This window comes from Chionomys nivalis, chromosome 7, assembly GCF_950005125.1.
Source record: "Chionomys nivalis chromosome 7, mChiNiv1.1, whole genome shotgun sequence".
Lineage (NCBI taxonomy): Eukaryota > Metazoa > Chordata > Mammalia > Rodentia > Cricetidae > Chionomys > Chionomys nivalis.
This window is the reverse complement of record NC_080092.1, coordinates 74,194,033-74,213,997: the sequence shown is the minus strand read 5'-3', so window position 1 is coordinate 74,213,997 and position 19,965 is coordinate 74,194,033. Positions and strand designations below refer to the sequence as shown.

Below are 19,965 nucleotides of genomic sequence, written 5' to 3'. Positions count from 1 at the left end.
CCATACCTAGTAAATCTGCTCCTTCATCCACATCTCCAATGAGGCCTGAGCCAGCTGAAGACAGTTCTTCAAAGAGAGATTCTGTATTTCGATCAAAAGCTTTGTTCTCTATGCCTTTGGTGGGAGTGCTATGCAACAAAAACAATAAAGCCAAATCAACAAATTATAAAGACTTTTTGACAATGTATTTTAATGTAATGATTAAGCAGCAAAGGAATTTCTGACACTTTGCATTTACTATAACCCACATAGAAAGGTTTCTTAGAGGTTTCCTAAGGAACTCTCCCATAGAAGGAGAGTTATGCTCCTACTGTGAAGTCCTAGGAAACACAAAATAATGGTAGGTAGTTACTTGGGTCTGTATCACACACATTGTTTTATTTACAGCTACATATGCTACTATTACCCCAGTTTTATAAATAAGGAAACTAAAGAGCTTAAGGAACTTAACAAAATCATTCTGCAATTAGGAAGAAGAATTCAAATTAAGGCAATGTTGATTTATTTTTAAAGACAGGGTCTTACTTCATCCAGGTTGGCCCCAATCTTGCTATATAACTGAGGGTTACCGTGGGCATTTGATCCTTCAGTGAAAGGCTTGTGTAACTAGCCTGACAAAAATTAAGACACTCGGCCGGGCGGTGGTGGCGCACGCCTTTAATCCCAGCACTTGGGAGGCAGAGACAGGCGGATCTCTGTGAGTTCGAGACCAGCCTGGTCTACAAGAGCTAGTTCCAGGACAGACTCCAAAACCACAGAGAAACCCTGTCTCAAAAAACCAAAAAAAAGAGCCGGGCGGTGGTGGCGCACACCTTTAATCCCAGCACTCGGGAGGCAGAGGCAGGCGGATCTCTGTGAGTTCGAGACCAGCCTGGTCTACAAGAGCTAGTTCCAGGACAGGCTCCAAAACCACAGAGAAACCCTGTCTCGAAAAACCAAAAAAAAAAAAAAAAAAAAAAAAAATTAAGACACTCTAAAGAGACTGTCTCCCACTCTGACTATTGAGACAGTGGGTCTCAAGAAATGTGAATTTTCCCAGGAATTTCATGTCAGGAGAAGGGAAAGATACCAGCCAGCAGGACAACTTTTCTCCCTGAAAGGGTTCTCACACAGTGCTAACAACTTATCAGACCACCTTACAGGATGAGACTGAAGCCTAGACAGTGATGGGTCTATGATCTCACTTCAAGTCCACAAAGAAGGTCTTACGAGTTCCCTGATCTCTCTGTTCCTCTCCCAATGTGGCCACATTGAATAAACCAATACCACCACCTGCCCCCTTTCTGGTTTCTACTTTTAGTTTGGCTTTTACCTGGCTTACTGAGGATGGATGGGGGCTGGACAAGACTTGGGGCACAGATAGTGACCCACAAGTTTGAGAACACTCACATCATCATTCTGGGTTGATACAGTGCTGAGTGGGGATCAATCCCAGGGTTTCACACCTGCGAGATAGCACTCTGCCAACTGAGTGACGGCCACAGCAGAACCAGTCATCTTAACTATGAGGTTCTGGTACAAATTAGAATGGTTTTATGTCTTTTTCTTTTGTTTTTATAACACAAGAAGCCAGACATGGAGGGCGCATGCCTTTATTCTCAGCACCTAGCACTCAAGAGGCACAGGCAGATCACTGTGAGTTCCGGGTCAGCTTGGTCTACATACTGAGTGGCAGCCAGAGATACATAGTCAGACATGTCAAGAAAGAAAAGAGGAGGGGAAGGAGAAAATAAGGGGAGGGGAGGGAAAAAGAGAGGAGAAAAGTCCTGGAACTCATGGGCAGACCTAGGCTAGGAATACTGTTGGCTCTACCTCCTAAATTCTGGGATTACAGGCATGCACTACTTATGACCATAAGAGCGTTTGACATTTTGCTGCTGTTGCTTTTTTTTTTTTAAGATTTGTTTATTATTATGCACATAGTGTTCTGCCTGCATGTATGTCTGTATGCCAGAAGAGAGCACCAGATTTCATTACAGATGGTTGTGATCCACCATGTGGTTGCTGGGAATCGAACTCAGGACCTCTAGAAGAGCAGCCAGTACTCTTAACCTCTCAACCATCTCTCCATCCCTATACAATTTATGAAATATATATGTGTCTAATACATAAAGTAAAAAATTTTTACTTTTTGGTTTAAAACATTAAAGGCTGGGCAGGTTGGTCCACGTCTTTAAACCTTTAAGCAGGGAAGAGGCAGGCAGATCTCTCAGTTCAAGGCCAGCCTTGTCTAGAGAGTGAATTACAGGACATTCAAAAAAAAAAAACAAAACAAAACAAAACAAAAAAAACAAAACAAAAAAAACAAAACAAAAAAAGGGCTGGAGAGATGGCTCAGAGGTTAAGAGCACTGACTGATCTTCAGGAGGTTCTGAGTTCAATTCCCAGCAACCACATGGTGGTTCACAACCATCTGTAATGAGGTCTTGTGCTCTCTTCTGGCCTACAGGTATACAAAGAGGCTGAACGCTGTGTACACAATAAATAAATCTTTAAAAAAAAAAGAGTGGGTTTAAATCATAGAAAATCACTCTACAAAAGCTTCTTTTAAAAAAATTGCAATAGAGCCAGTGTTGGCACATGCCTTTAATCCCAGAAATCAGGAGGCAGAGGCAGGTAGATCTCTGAGTTCAAGGCCAGCCTGGTCTACAGAGTAAGTTGCAGAACAACCAGAGCTATGCAGAAAAGCCATCTTGAAAAGCCAAAGGGGGGAAAAAAATGCAAAAGAGCATTTCTTGTATACCTCTCTAATAGCTCAAAATCCACCTAAAAATAGATTAGCAAATGCAACTAAATATGAACAGACTTGTGTAAGACAGAAAAGGGATTCTGGATTAGCAGTGGAAAATAAGGAACCAGGGCAGAAACCAAACCTACCTTCACTTAAGGAATAAATGCTGTCAAAGCTCCTGACACATGCTTTAAAAATAAGAGCAACTGCAGAAATCGCATACAACATGCTATTGGGACTCATGAACAGAAGAAAAGCTTCACAGCAAACAGTAGCAGACTTAGATGTGATCTTATAGGTCAGTGAGACTCCTGGCTCCCTGAATAATGGAAACCAAGTCACATCCATACCAACTCAGTGCTGGAGCTCCAGGTCAGGAGCTCACACATACCAGGCAAACATTCTGCCACTAAGCTAACTGCAAGCCCTTGGAAGTCAAGTTTAAATGTTATACAAGCAGGAAACCAGGATATCTGCCATTTACCTATGTATGTGTAAAAGCCACAGAGAAGCAGACATTTAAAAACTATTCTACCACAAAAGACAGAGCCCAAAAGAAGGGGTGGGGAGAACACTCTAACAAAATAGAACTACTAGACAATGTAGCTAGTGGCAGCAATAACAGAAAAGAAAGACACCCACCAAAAAAGAAAAGACCACAAATTTCAGAATAAATACATCTATAAATGATATAAAGAGTATCTACGTGTAGAGACCTAACAACTAGCCCTAACCTGATGGCACTGTGTTTTTGCTTGCCCAGAAATGACTGTTCTATCCCAGTCATTGAAGTGCTCAAACCTGAGTAATAATTTACACAGGTCCCTGTGACGACTAGAGAAACGTCACGTGGAGCCAGCCATCCCTTAAGGGTTGTTCACCTTTTGCCCTAGAATGCCTGGCAATCCTTGGGGCTGGCAGGTGAAATAAGAATAAAATAATGGGCTGGGAGGTGGTGGTGCACACCTTTAATCCCAGCACTCAGGAGGCAGAGGCAGGAAGATCTCTGAGTTCAAGGCCAGCTTGGTCTACGGAGCAAGTTACAGGACAGGTTCCAAAGAAATAGAGAAACCCTCTCTCGACCTCCCCCCCAATAAAAGAATAATGGGCCATGAGGTATTAACAGCTGCCTTTATTTCTGTAAATCCTGCCTAAGGATACGGGAAAGGGGATGAATGGTCTCTTTATTATTAGACAGCAGGAAAGTAAAAACAAGTGAGGAAGTAGAACAACTTTCCTGCCCAGCTGTGGGTTCCATGGATAACTGAGAACACTCACCTTTCTTACGGCCACCTTAAAACTCACCTTAACCCTCCCTCCCGCATGGCATGCTGTATTGGCTCCAAGGCTGCTATCTTCAGCTAGTTGCATGAATAAATTCGTTCAGCAAATTTGAATTGAATCTAAGTCTCTGATTTCTCCCAGTGAATTTGAATGCCACAATATAGGAGCTCAAGAGATGGCTCACTGGTTAAAAGAAATCATTACTATTGCAGCAGACTGGGTTTTATTCCTAGTACCCACATGGTGGTTCAAAAGTATCTGTAACTCCAGCTCTAATGGGTTAGATGGTCTCTTACCTCCGTGGGGACTAGGCATAAGTAGTGTACATACATACACGTTTAGGCAAAACATTCATACACATAAAATTTTAAAAAATATAAAGTAAAAAAGCAACTATCTAAGAAAAAGGAGAAAACTGTTTTTGTTGTTTTTTGTTTGTTTGCTTTGTTTTTCGAGACAAGATTTCTCTGTGTAGCTTTGGAACCTGTCCGGCAACTCACTCTGTAGACCAGGCTGACCTTGAATTCACAGAGATCCACCTGTCTCTGCCTCCCCAGTGCTGGGATTAAAGGCAGGTGCCACTACTGCCTGCCTGAAAACTATTTTTTTAAATCAATGAATTTTATTATAAGAAGTCAGTCGGAAATTAGACCTAAAAATTACAGGGAAAAGAATATGGTTCGGTTTCATATGTTCGGTATTACCTAACAGGGTATTTAGGAATGGCGAAGAAACAAAATAAGAAAAAATAGAGAACTATTGGAACTGAGAAATGAATTTTCAGGTGAAAAGACTTACTTCAAAGAAGAAAATACAAAGGACGACCCTGGTGTAGGAGGTCCTTTTGTTTATGTGTTGCTTTCATTGGTTATCAATAAAGAAACTGCTTGGCCTGAAAGGGCAGAACTTAGGTAGGCGTAGAGACAGAACTGAATTCTGGGAGGAAGGAAGCAGAATCAGGAAAGGGCCACCATGGAGCTGCCAAGTCAGACATGCTGAATCTTTCCCAGTAAGCCACAACCTTGTGGTGAACACAGATTAATAGAAATGGGTTAAAATCAAGATGTGAGAGTTAGCCAATAGGAGGCAAGAGCTAATGGCCAAGCAGTGTTTTAATTAATACAGTTTCTGTGTGGTTATTTCAGCTGTAAGCTAGGCAGGCAGCGGGGATGAACAAAGGGCCTCCCTCTCCTTGCAACACGACTCCCTACAACCAAATACAGGTTCATAAAGTTTTTTAAAAGAAGAGAAAGCAGCTAGTCAGTGGTGGCACACACCTATAATCATAGCACTTGGGAGGCAGAAGCAGACGGATCTCTGTGAGTTCAAGGCCAACCTGGTCTACAAAGTAGGCTCCAGGACAGCCAAGGCTACACAGAGAGGCCCTATCTCAAATAAATTAAAAAGGAAGAGAAAACTGAGTGTGGTAAAAGCCCAGTACTTAGGAGGTAGAAGAAGATCAGGAGTTCAGGGACTCCCTGGTCAAGTGAGATCCTGCCTCAAAAAGTAAAACATAAAGAATGAAAATCTGTGTTTAAAAAGGGAAACTAAAAAGCTTTAAAAGGGGTGTGAGGATGAGTTCAGTGATAGAGTACCTGACCTAGCACGTATCAGGACCTAGGTCCAATTCTCAGTACTCGACAGAAGAAAAATACGTCAAGTGAAACTGAACTTGGCGTGTGTCTGCAATCCCAGAATTTAAGAGGCTAAGGTAGGAGGACCATCAGCGCAAAACCAGTCAGGGTTATATACTGCAAGACTCCATCATAAAACCAACTCAACCAAACAGAACTCTGAGATAAGGAAGCAGTATCTTCACAATTTCCAAGCAAAGTGTTTTCTATCCTGCACTTGTGTATTTAGCCAAATTACCAAATTATGAAGCAGGTCTACATATGATATTTGTCGCATTTAATTTCAGTCCTCAAAAATTACTGCTCATGGACCCTTTAAAGATCCAGAAAGTTAGTAAGGAATAAACTCTGTAGAAATAAAGGCATATATCAAGGAGCAGATGGCATGGGATACAAGAAATAAAGATGAAGATATTCCCAGGTATTACAGTCATATGGCAGCATGATAGGCCTCCAAGTGCCAAGGAGAGAAAAAGTAATAATCAATGTGAGCGAGTCAGTGTCCCTGAGTGTATGTGGTACTTTGCCAGGTCTTTCAAGCAAGCCCCATCCACCCCTTCCTTTGCATTTCAGTGATTTTTAGTATCTCTGCCTGGTAATTAAAAATAACAGTCGGGTAATAGGTCACCAGGTATAGTTGTATAGCGCATAAAGAAGCCAAAAATGCACAAAAGACTCAAACTCATTATACACAAGTCTCTGCTTTTGAGAAACTCCTGCAGAGCCTGTGCTAGCACATAACAAAGAGCCTTGGTGTCCTGTTTCTCTCTAGAGAAGGCCTGAAACATAGGACTAGGTAAACAGCATGCTTTACATGAGAAAGGAACTAGAAAGCAGAGGGGCAGAGTTGTGAAAACATCTGGATTTGGGGCCTGGGCACACTGAGGATCTTACACTTAGGAATGTTAGTGAAAAGTGCATGGAACACTATAAAAAGGAAATAAATTTAACAACTCAACATTTCACCAATCCCAGAAAAACATAAAGCATTAAAAGAAAGTTTATTTTATGGCTAAGATGTAATACTTGTACAGTCATACTAATATGAATAATAAATTCTAATTTAACTAAAATTAAGATACAATAAAATTTAGAGAATGGAAAGATGGATGGTCCTAAGTGTCATTTCTAGCCCTGTTGTAATAGAAAAGAATAGAGAAGCAAGTGATTTGAGCCTACATAAGTCTCTTCTTTCTAGGGTTATTCTTATCCTGGAGTCCATGCATTTAACCATTACTTCATAGTACTCAATGCTCGGTAGGGATTAATAAATGATGCATGTTTATTGCTGTTGTGGTTCGAAAGAAAATGGCCCCCAAGGGGTTTGGCACTAATAGGAGGTATGGCCTTGTTGGAGCAGGTGTGGTCTTGTTAGAAGAAATGCTTCACTGAAGGCAGACTCTGAGTCTCATTTAAACCATGCCCAGTGAGACAGCTCACTTCCTGTTGCCGATAAGATGTAGAACTCTTCAGCTCCAGCTCCTGCACCATGTCTGCCTGTAAGTTTCCATGATGATGATGGTCAAAATCTCTAAAACTGTAAGCCACAATAAATGTTTTCCTTCATAAGAGTTGTGATTGTGGTGTCTCTTCACAGCAAAAGGAACCCTAACTAAGACAATGGCCATTATTCACCAAAGGAAAATCTGTTTAGGAAACTCAAAGCTCAGTTCTAATCAATATATTTTGGAAAACTTTGATTATAACAATATCTGGCCATTCTCCTGTTATGATTAAACAGCCTTCCCACATAAATTGAGACTACATTCCCTAGTAATAAGATCATTGCAGTTCTAAACAGAATACATTCTCTTCTGCTTCATTTGTGAGGAAAAAAAACAAAGTTTGATCAAATTTTTACTTCCTCTACTTCTCTTTGTTTCCTTAAGCTATAGGAATTACTTCCTGGCTCTTTCCTCCCTTCATCTGCTATTGTGTGACTGTATCTCCTATAGAACCAGGTGACACCATGTTATTAAGGGGAGTTATAAGACTGATTAGGCCTTAGGGGCTGGAGAGACGGCTCAGAGGTTAAGAGCCCTGGGTGCTCTTCCAGAGGTCCTGAGTTCAATTCCCAGCAACTACATGGTGGTTCACAACCATCTATAATGAAATCTGGTGCCCTCTTCTGGCCTGCAGGCACATATGCAGGCAGAACCCTGTATTCATAATGAATGAATGAATATTTTAAAAAAGAGCTCTCTCCCTTGTGAGACTGAGGTAAGGTCCCTTGGAAGAGATACTTTCCATACAACATTAAGTTAGTCTGTTCTTCTGCCTTCTACCAAAGGAAATTGTGTCCTCTCCTCCAAGGGATCCAGGAAGAAGGCATCACCTTGGAAACAAAGAGCAGCCCACACTGGGCAACTGAATCAGCAGAGCCTTAATCTTGGACTTCTTAGCTTGAGAATTATGAGAAAATAAATCTCTATTCCTTATACATGAATCAGTATTGCATCTATTGTTGCAGTAACATAGACAAAATATTATCCTCCCTTATGTCCTAATTCCTAATGCTGCCAGATGAATTTACCCCAAAATTTTAAATACAAACAATATGCAGTTTCAAAGGCAGAAACTAAATTTTACAGTACAAGTATTTCTTTAGCACAACATGATCAAAATCAGAATGCTAGTCAGAATGAGAAAAAAAGACAGACACTTATCAAATGAGTGTTTAGTACCTTGAACCTTTATATCCACTGAGGTCTTTGTCCATATCCAGTTCAGGAGTGGATTCAATGATTGCTTGAACTTCTGATTTCTCTTCATTTTCAGCAGAATCTAAGGGTAGAATATAATGAAATAAGTGCATATATTCTATTTATTTATGAAAACTCTCTTGCCTTTATGGTTTTAAATACAACTACTTTAGAATAAACATTTTTTTAAAAAATTTATTTATTTATTATGTATACAATATTCTGTCTGTGTGTATGCCTGCAGGCCAGAAGAGGGCACCAGACCTCATTACAGATGGTTGTGAGCCACCATGTGGTTGCTGGGAATTGAACTCAGGACCTTTGGAAGAGTAGGCAATGTTCTTAACCACTGAGCCATCTCTCCAGCCCTAGAATAAACATTTTGAAAGCTCTCAAGGCTGTGTTCTAGAAAACATGAAGTTAGAAAATGTCACATATTGAAATTACAGTTAATCTCCAGAACCAGTAAGTAACCAAAGCTAGTGTTTTCATCTGTAGTTCTGGGACATATATCACAGGGACCGATACCATTCCTATTTAAAGGGGATGTCAACTGCCCACAATAGCGGTTCATGCCTGTAATCTCAGCATATTGGCAGTAAAGGCAGAAGGTACAGGACTTGAATGAAGGTCATGCTTGGTCAAACAGTGAGCTTGAGGCCAGCCTAGGCTACATGATACTATCTCAAAAAAGTAAAACAAATAAAGAGGGTCGCAGTACTGGCATGATTTGCACACGCCTGCAGTCCCAGATATTCAGAAGCTAAGGCATGAGAAACACTTAGTTCAAAGCTACAACACAGTGAAGCTATATCATAAGCACACAAACCTATTTAAGGCAGGGCACACAACAGACTATCATATTAAAGGTGGAGGACTTTAAGCTCTCTTCTTAGTGACTAACATTTTTTTTCTCAAAAACTTTGTATAAGTATTACTTCTTTTAAACTTACAATTGAACATAAAAATGATCTATTTATTTCATATATTTAGAGCAGGTAATACTTCTAAGAGATATATTTTCTCATCCTTGCACTTTGTGAGCTGACTGAATATTTTGCTAGTAAAAACTTGGAGTCACTTACCGGTAGATACATTCCTAGTCTCTTGGGCAACCTGTACTTCTATGTGTTTGCTTATCTCTGACTTATTTGGTGTGTCTGTGCTTTTTACATGTCCTTCATTATCTTCCTTTGAGGGAGTATCAGGAGGAATTGCTGACACATCGGAATTTGCTGTTGACGCTGGAGTTGTAGCTTTAGATCCACCTTGACTAATATCAGAAAGTTCATCCTATAAATAAAAATAATAAAGAAAATTTTAAATAAAGTAATTTATTCTAAAATACCTTGAACATGAGTTAAAAAATAAAACTGCCCAAAGTTGTATTTTAAAAAACAAAATACACAGAATCACTGATAGTAGACTATCTATAAATAACTGGATAATAGTTAAATAAATCCTACAGAGCCAGTGAGGTAGGTGGCTTAATGCAGCAGTTCCTAACCAATGGGTTGTGACCCCTTTGGAAGACAAACAACCTTTTCACAGGGGTCACATATCAGATAGCCTACATATCAGATAACAGTAGCAAAATTAGTTATGAAGTAGCAATGAAAATAATCGTATGGTTTGGGGCCATCACAACATTAGAAACTGTATAAGAGGTCGCAGCATCAGGAAGGTTGAAAAGCAGAGGTCTAGTAGATTTAAGTGCCTACAGTGTAAGCCTGATGATATGAGTTCCACCTCTGGAACCCAAGCCAGACAGAGAGACAGAACTGCTCCAAAGTTATCTGCTGCCCACTACATGCATACTGTGGCATGTGTGCACTCCCACACAAATATCATATACACTCAATAATAATAAATACAATTTACTTTTTTGTTGTTGTTTTGAGACAGGGTTTCTCTGTATATCCCTGGCTGTCCTGGAACTTGCTCTGTAGACCAGGCTGGCCTCGAACTCAGAGATCCACCTGCCTCTGCTTCCTGAGTGCTGGAATTAAAAGCATGTGCCACCACCACCATCACCTGACTATATAATTGATTTTTTTAAAAAAGAAAAGTTTTTTTTAGGTAAACATGAGCTTTTTATAGAAAGAAAATTGGAGAATAAAGGATTGAGATTATTTGTAGGGTGTGTATATCAGTGCTTGCCTAACACTTGTGACAAAGGCTTACTCCCTAGTACTATACACATAATTTGAGAGCATCAAAATAAGAGAATAAGCTATTTTTTAGTAAATCCATACAACAAAATACTACACAGCATTTAAAAACTGCATTGCAAGGCTGGGCAGTGGAGGCGCACACCTTTTAATACTGGCACTCAGGAGGCAGGGGAAGGTGGATCTCTGTGAGTTCAAGGCCACCCTGGTCTACAACGCAGATGCCAGAACAGCCAAGACTGTTAAACAGAGAAACCCTGTCTTGAAAAACCACCCACCCTCCACTCCCACCCCCTCGCACACCCCACAGATACCAAAACACTGTGTTGTAGTATCCAAGTATAGTAGCTCATGTCTGTAATCAAGGCACTTAGGAGACGGAGACAAAAGAACTGTTATAAGTTTAAGTCTTTAAGAAAAGGGAGAGTGGAGAGGAAGAGGGAGACCCCTGTATGTAGGGGTGAGGTGTAGCTTGGTGGTAGAGTGCTTGCCTAAGATGCATAATGTTCTCAAATCAATTCCCAGCAATACAAAATACAAGGTTAAAAACAGGGGCCATGTGAAGTCTGAACGTTTGTTATTACTTGTATCATCTGGGGTGTATGTGTTTTCTTTGTTGCTTTGGTTTTTGGTTGTTTTTTGAGTCATAGTTTCACTCTTACTATATACTGCAGCTGGGCTAAATCTATGAGATTCAGACAGGCCTTGAACTTGAAATAGCCCTCCTAACTCAGCCACCAGAGTGCCAGTATTCTCAGTGTGGAGTACTACACCCAGCTCCAAAGTTTGTTTTTTTTTAAGCATGTAAAATGACTAAAAGTATCATATAATTTTTCTTATTATGATACCTTGTCATTCTTTCAAAAAAATTGTTTTTCGAGACAGGATTTCTCTGTAGCTTTGGAGCCTGTCCTGGAACTTGCTCTGTATACCAACGAGGCTGGCCTCAAATTTAGAGAGATCCACCTGTTTCTGCCTCCCAAGTGCTGGGATTAAAGGTGTGCACTACCACCATAAGTGCGTGCTACTTTTATGATAAAGGAAAAGGTAAATTCTAAACAAATTCAAATGTAAATAATTAGATGAATTTCTCTTTTGGTTTGAAAGTTTTGAAAAAAATGGGAGAGAAACCCATTCACATTTATTAGTAACTCAAGGTTATGCACACATTATCAAACTGTTTGACATGACCCAGTGTACCATAAATCACATGTAATAAAGTTAGCTGAACTGTGCTAATTATTTTCTTCTGTGAATCTCAAAAATGCTGGACTCACTTCTAATGGTAATGAAAACAAAAAGGAACAAATAAATACTGCTGTTTTCCTCCTACCACCCCAAGTAAAATAATTATGAATTCCTTGGGACGGTGGGTGGCACCTATCATAAAAGCATCTGATAAAATCTGCAAAGTCAACCAAATCAGCTTGTTAGGAATAGAATCAGGAAAACTGACTGTCGTATCTGGATCCAGATGCTCACAGTGCAACAAGTATGAGCCACCATCATTTCAGCGTAAACTCTTTGTCTTTGCTTTGATGTACATTCCATTAAAAAATAAAATAGCTGGTTAACTTATATTTGTGTTCTCATATGCCTGAGTTCTTACTTGTTAAAGGTTTAAAACATAATACGCCTTTAAAAAATAAAAATAATCAGGCTGGAGAGATGGCTCAGCGGTGCCCTCTTCTGGCCTGTAGGCATATACACAGAATATTGTATACATAATAAATAAATAAATAAATAAATAAATAAATAAATAAATAAATATTTTAAAAAATGATAATCTGTGTTCCTACGGAGGCTCTCAAACCAATTAAGACTGTATATTTTAAAAGCCTATACCAGTGGTTCTCAGTCTTCCTAACACTACTACCTTTTAATTCAGTTCCTCGTGTTAAGGTGACCCCTCAACCATAAAATTATTTTGTTGCTACTTCACTATCGCAACTCTGTTTTTATTATGAATTGTAATGTAATGTAAATATTTGATATGCAGGATATCTGATAAGCAACCCCTGTGAAAGGATCATTTGACCCCCAAAGGGGTTGTGACCCACAGGTTGAGAACTACTGCTCTAGAGAATTCCTAACCAAGTTCTTCTATACAGAGAAAAGGATTATATTACTTAAGTTATTTGGGAAAAAAAATTAAGATGAAGAGTTGGGTTTTTGTTTTTCTCCCTCTTAACTTAGCTCCTAATACTTTGACCCCCAATGTCTTGTTATTTTTACCTTCAGATTTTTTTTTAATTTAATAGTTAAAGAGTTCACAATATAAACAGCTTGGCAAAAGTCAACCTCCTGAATACATTTGTGTGCCTGGAAGCATAAAATCAAAGAATCAAGGAAGCCAAACCTGAGAAAGGTGCAAGTTATGTCAGGGTCCAGGAGACTGGGGAGTTAAAACCACATCAGAAGAACATCACACATTAGAGTTGCCCTGGGCTACCCAATAGCCTAAGATCTGTAACTTCCACTTGACACTTTCGTCACATAAAAATAGCTCACTGTATGGACTGTTCTTCTGTCAGCTCGGAACTCAGGGATGCAGTATGAGCATCAAGGAGACCTATGCTCTAAATCTGAGGGGGAGCATTTTCAAAGGAGCCTTGGCCTTCCAGACAGTGATGAAAAAGTTCCTATGAAAAGCAAAAGTCCTTTGACTAGAAGCCAAAAATATGCTTGACGCAGCAGAGAGCCTCCTGCCTCTGTCTCATGGAATGCTGGGATTACAGGTAGAAGCTACCTTGTCCAACCCTAGAGTTTTGAGATGTTTTATATGAATATGAACATGCCTAACAATACACATAAAATCATACCCTTAAATCTGGGAGTTGTGATGGTGGCTTATACTTTTAATCACAGCACTAGAAAGCTAAGTCAGAAGGATAATGAGCTTAAGATCAGTTTGAGCTACACAGAAATCTTGCCTCAAAACAAAAAAACAGCCGGGCGGTGGTGGCGCACGCCTTTAATCCCAGCACTCGGGAGGCAGAGACAGGCGGATCTCTGTGAGTTCGAGACCAGCCTGGTCTACAAGAGCTAGTTCCAGGACAGACTCCAAAACCACAGAGAAACCCTGTCTCAAAAAAAAAACCAAAAAACAAACAAACAAACAAACAAACAAAAAATAAGCTGGGTGGTGGCCTTTAGTCCCAGCACTCAAGAGGCAGAGGCAGGTGGATCTCTGTGAGTTCAAGGCCACCGTGGGTGGTCTACCAAGTGAGTTCCAGGACAGCCAAAAACAGTGAAGGCTACACAGAGAAATCCTGTCTCAAAAAAACCAAAAGGAAAAAAAAGGAAAAAAAAAATTAAGAGGCCAACCTGTTCTACATAGCAAATCCCTGGCCAGCATAGGCTACACAATGAGACCTTATTCCCAAAATAAACATACATACATACATACATACAGTAAATGTTATGCTCTTTTTATTTTGAAGTTAAAAAAATTGTGTCATTACTTTTGGTCTCATTTGGGGCATCCATAAAAATGACCTCTGTAACATTTCCTACTGGATGTTTTTGTTATCAGGCTACTAAAAGTCTAGAAACTAGAGGGATGACCTAGTGGTTAAGAGTCATAGCTGTTCTTCCAGAGGATCCAGGTTTAATTCCCAGCACCCACCTGGCAGCTAACAGCCATCTCTAATTCTAGCTCCAGGGATCTAATGCACTTATCATGGCCTCCATGGGCTCCAGGCACACATATACTGCATAGATATACACACAGGAAATACCATATAAAATAAAAATATATAAGTCTTAAGCTGGGAGTAATAGTGCATGCCTTTAATCCCAGCACTGGCAATGGCAGTACTGCATGGTCTACAAAGCAAATTCTAGGATAGCCAGGACTACATAGAAAGACCCTGTCTCAAAAAAACAAGAACAAACAGGAGGAGGGAGGAAGGACTCTGTATAAGTATGTGCTAGTATTTGTGTATGTGTGCAGAGAACAACTTCAGGTGCCTTCCCTAGGCATTCTTCACAATTTTTTTTTAAGACAGTGTAGCTCATTGGTCTGGCATACATCAAATAAGCTAGTCCAATTGGTCAGTGAGCCCAAGGGATGGATTTGTCTGCCTATGCCTCCTTAGCACTGGTATTACAAATACCCATCAGCTATCTCTCCAGCCTGTCTGCTTTTCAGATTTAAAGTTTTAAAATAGATGAACGTAAACAAATAAGCACTCCTATGAAATTCTCAACCGGAACACCCACCACCTTCTAATTTTATGCTGATATTACTCTCTCCCCAAATAAAACTCAGCCTTGAAAGCAACTGGTATAGACTCTTGGTTCACAACTCTACAGCACACAAGGTACTGAAAGGATATACATTTTTAAAAAGGAGAAAAAAAAAGAGCTTTGTGTAATGAGATTCCTACATGACTTGGTGACTTGGGCTTGAGAGATGGCTCAGAGATTAAGAGCACTGGCTATTCTTCCAGAGGTCCTGAGTTCATTCCCAGCACCTACACAGTGGCTCACAACCATCATAATGAGATCTGGTGTTCTCTTTCGGTGTGCAGGCAAAACACTATATACATAGTAAACAAATCCTTAAAAAAGGAGACTCTTCATGGCAGTTCCTAGAACAAAGTTGAATAGAGCCCTGAGTAGAGCTGAAAAAACTCTTAAGCTGGGGAAGTAGCCCTTGGTAAAAATGACACCCTGGGTTGTTTCCAAGCCTGCATACTCTAAGCAAAGAATGTGTTGAAAGTTTCTTACCCAGAGTTGGATAAATGAAAAAGCTGAATTTTTCACAGAATACACTTACATGGTTTAAATTTAAATTTCAAAATGCTTACTCTGAAGGAGGAACAAGTTATAGTCACAGTAAAGCCCTGGCAAGCACTGTAAATTATTTTCTTCTGTATTTCAGAGAATAACATCAATAGTCTTCCAAATTGAGCATGTGATATCTGGAGAATAGCAGTTTGAGAAAGTAACCAATAGTTAATCTCTTCACCACTCTCACCTCCTGCTCTACAGCCTTCAGAGGTTCAGGACTATGGCTGACCTGGGTAGAGGGAAAGATTATAAAAGAAGAAAAAAGATATATGTATTTACTTTCTGTTAACAAATGTGTATTTTTGGTTTACACTATTTCTTAAGTTATAGCTCCATCTATTACCTCCTGTCTTTAAAATGATGGTTTTGAAAGTCAGGTACAGCATCCCTTGCCTGTAGTCCCAGCTCTGGAAAGCTAAGGCAGAAGACTGAAGGCTGAATACTGGCTTGGGCTTACGATAATTTCTGGGCCAGCCTTGGAACACAGCAAGTCCTTGTCTAGGGTGGAATGGCTTTCCAAGAAAAGATGCTTGCTGCCAAGACAACCTGAGCTCAATCCTCAGAAGCACACCGTAGGACAGATCAACTCCTGAAAGCTGCCCCCTGACTCCTCCATGCACATATGCACACACACAAGTGCTTTTCTTTAATGTAAAAGACATTAATACCTTATCTCAAGAAACACAAATTATAGTCAGGCAGTGGTGGTACAAGCCTTTTGTTCCAGCACAGGGAGGCAGAGGCAGGCCGATCTCTGAGTTAGAGAGCAGTCTTATCTATAGAGGGAGTTCCAGGGCAGCCAGGGTTACAGAAAGAAATCCTGTCTTGAAAAAAAAATTACAAAAGAGAAAGTTTAGTGTTTCTTTGGTTCTGAATCACTACCGCTAAGATTCTAGTTTCATGATATCTTACCTCATATTTTATTATTACTATTATTATTGTGTTGTGTGGTGTATGGGTACATATATACGACAGCATATGTACAGAGGTCAAAGGACATCTTTTTAGTTCTTTCCTCTCACCATGTTGAGGCAGGATCTCTCATGTTTCTAGTGGTTCCCTGCATACTCCAGCCTAACTGAACCACACATTTCTGAACAATTATCTGTTATCTCCATTGTAGCAATGCTGGAATTGCAGGTGTTTTACATGAGAGCTAGGGATAACTACCTGCTGAGCCATCTCACTGCTTTTACCTTACATTTTTTGATGTGTCGCCATTGACAGTGCCTTTACTACAACTCCATGAAACTCTTCCTAATACCTATGCCAGTCACAACATCCAACATAGCAAAAATTCCAATATGGCACCCTTGACAATGTTTACTATGCCCTTTCTTTTCCCTCATGTTACTGAAACTGTTAAATAACACCAAGGATCATTTTCCCTCAGCCAAAAAGCAAAAACAAAAACAAACAAAAAGCAAACGGATTGTCTTCAATCTAAAGGAACCTTAATTAAATATTCTTGGTTGGAAAATTTATCGAACTCCCCCTTACCACCTGATTTAATTCTTTTGTTTGTTTGTTTATTAAGTATACAGTGTTCTGCCTGTATACTTGCCTGCAAAAAAAAAAAAAAAAGTCACAAGAGGATACCAGATCTCATTACAGGTGGTTGTGAGTCTTCATGTGGTTGTTGGGAAATGAACTCAGGATCTTTGGAAGAGCAGGCAGTGTTCTTAACTGCTGAGCCATTTCTCGAACTCTAAACATTCTCTTTTTTGTTTTGGTTGTTTTTTGTTTGTTTGTTTTGCTTTTTTTTTTTTTCTGAGACAGTGTTTCTTTGTACTTTTGGAGTCTGTCCTAGAACTCACTCTGTAGACCAGGCTGGCCTTGAACTCACAGAGATCAGCTATTAAAGGTGTGCACCACCACCACCACCACCACTGGGCTCTGATTTAATTCTTAGATAGGTGTGGGATAATTTATCTATAATCCTAAAATTTAGAAGGTAGAGGTAGAAGGATTAAGAGTTCAAGGGCAGTCTGTGTTACACAGGGAGTTGAACACCAGTCTGGGCAACGTGGGGACAGGTCTCAAAAAATAAAAGAGCTGGTAAGGGAAGGTTTAATTCTTATTTATATTATTTGCATTATTTATTGCTAGCCCCTACATTTAATTTTTTACACTAGAAACTGAACAATAAACATAAAAAAATCACACATATCCATACTAAATATAAAAAAGTTGGCAAAATTTTATTAAAAAATTAAGCTTTGTAGAAAAAAAGCAAATAATACTAGCTACCAGAGCAAAGCAAAACTCACTGAGGCCATGTTAAGGTTAGGGTTAACCATGCATGGCGGTGCAGGCCTTTAGTCCCAGTAGGAAGCAGCGGCAGACAGATTTCTTTGGGTCTGAGACCATCCTGATCTACCCACTAAATTCCAGATCAGTCAGGGGAAAATGACAACATTCTGTCTCAAAAAAAAAAGTTTAACTTAAAAATAAAACAAAGGGTAGAAAGGGAGGGGGAGGAAGGGAGGGGAGCAGAGATACAGGTACTGCTAAATAAAAACAAACAAACAAAGAACAAAAATCATCTACCATAACCTAACTATACCACTCATTGATATTCAAAAACTCCAAGAGCCCACAGAGACATCTGCACATCACTGTCTGTTGCAGCTTTAATCATGATAGCTGTGGAGCCCAAAACAGAGGTGTTCAACAAGAGGGATAAGGGAATGTAGAGTATATTCAAAGAAAAAAAGGTAACAAAGGGATTGGAATATAGCTCAGTGGATAAAGTGTTCGCTATGCAAGTGTGAAGATATGAGTGTGAATCTCAGAACCCATGGAAAGCAAGGCAGACAAGGTAGCAGTCTCTAACTCCAGTGCTCCTAAAGCAGAAGCAGGAGGATACCCAGGAGCTTGAAGACCAGCAGTGAACAAAGATATAACAGAGTCCCTGTCTCAAGCAGAAAAGAGGTAAGGACTGACAGACATCTCAAATCTCATGTTGTAGCACACACACACTTGTACTGAGAGGTGCTCTCTCTACATTAATAAAGACTGTTAGGTGTGGTGGCACACACCTTTAATCTCAGCACTTAGAAGGCACAAAGTGAGTGGATCTGAGTCCACGGCCAGCCTGGTGTACATAATAAATTCTGGACTGGCCAGAACAACACAGTGACACTGCTCATCTAAAAATAAATAAATAAATACTACCAAGAAATAGTATTAGTAACTGAAGAGATTGAGAGCCCTGGTTGTGCCAGGCAGTAGTGGCACACGTCCTTAATCCCAGCACTCCAGAGACAGAGGCAGGCGGATCTCTGTGAGTTCGAGACCAGCCTGGTCTACAAGAGCTAGTTCCAGGACAGGCTCCAAAAAAAGGGGAGGGGCCTGGTTGTTCTTCCAGAGGATCAGGATTAGGTTCCCAACACTCATATGTTGACTCACAACAGTCTACAACTCCAGAATTGAGGAATCCAATGCCCTCTTCTATAGACACCAGGCACACAGATAGTAGATATACACACAAGTAGGCAAAGCACTCATACATATAAAAAAATTAAAAACTATAAATATGTGCTATCAATATGTGCATGTAAAAGCTAAGGTCTGCCGGGCGGTGGTGGCGCACGCCTTTAATCCCAGCACTCGGGAGGCAGAGGCACCCTGTGAGTTCGAGGCCATCCTGGTCTACAAGAGCTAGTTCCAGGACAGGAACCAAAAACTACGGAGAAACCCTGTCTCGAAAAATCCATAAAAAAAAAAAAAAAAAAGCTAAGGTCTGTCCTGGGCATGGTGACACAAACTTGTAATTGTAGCTACTCAGGAGGCTGAGGCACGGCCCTCGTTTATCCCTTATTTTGAGAGCTTGTTTTAATATTTAAATATCAGTGAGTATTTAATAAACACCTAAGTGTCTATGGCATAGAAGACACATATATAAGCTTTAAACACCATCATTTTCAAATACTGTTCTTTACTCAGGTTTTTATTAATTTTAATTCTCATTATATATCAGCATCTTGGTAACGTACAATACAATAAATGTGCAACAAAAGCCAGGCCTGATGTCGTATGTCTACGATCCTGACACTTAGGAGGCTGAGATGGAGGTCTGCTTGAAATTTAAGGCCAGGTTGGACACACAGTGAGTTCTAAACCAGCCTGGGCTAGAGTGAGGTCTGTCTTCAAAACAAAAGGAAGTCAATGTCTACAAAGAAATAATTCTATCTTCTTTTCCACAAGCAAAAGTTTAAATGGGTGACAAGACTAAGTCTATCCTTTTATGATTTGACACCATCGTGAGCTATGAGTTTTTTCTGAACCTATCAAATGGGGATACAGGTGTGGAAAAAAATATACAGACAAAAATTGTAAGCCGGGCGGTGGTGGCGCACGCCTTTAATCCCAGCACTCGGGAGGCAGAGGCAGGCGGATCTCTGTGAGTTCAAGACCAGCCTGGTCTACAAGAGCTAGTTCCAGGACAGGCTCCAAAACCACAGAGAAACCCTGTCTCGAAAAAAAACCCAAAAAAAAAAACCCCCCCAAAAAAAAAACCAAAAAAAAAAATTGTAACTATAAAAATAAAGAGAAAACAAAAGGAAAAATTGTAACTATAGGGCAAATTTCTTATGCTCTGTCACAAGCAAGAAGAGTATGCAATCACAATGGATAACCCATTT

The 19,965-nt window shown here is 40.0% G+C and overlaps 1 protein-coding gene across 6 annotated transcripts in view; it reads right to left on the bottom strand.

The window, feature by feature from the left end:
• The window catches only part of Spag9 (sperm associated antigen 9), a 134,110-nt gene that overhangs the window by 51,223 nt on the left and 62,922 nt on the right, over positions 1-19,965 (bottom strand). For 5 of the 6 annotated variants that reach the window (XM_057773457.1, XM_057773458.1, XM_057773461.1 and 2 more), the window contains 3 exons: positions 9,437-9,644; positions 8,334-8,433; positions 7-128 (listed from right to left, as the gene is read on the bottom strand). In XM_057773457.1, the coding sequence (XP_057629440.1) occupies positions 7-128; positions 8,334-8,433; positions 9,437-9,644 (430 nt within the window). Of the gene's footprint in view, positions 1-6; positions 129-8,333; positions 8,434-9,436; positions 9,645-15,506; positions 15,549-19,965 lie in introns of all 6 variants that reach the window. The other variant, XM_057773462.1, reaches the window with a different exon arrangement.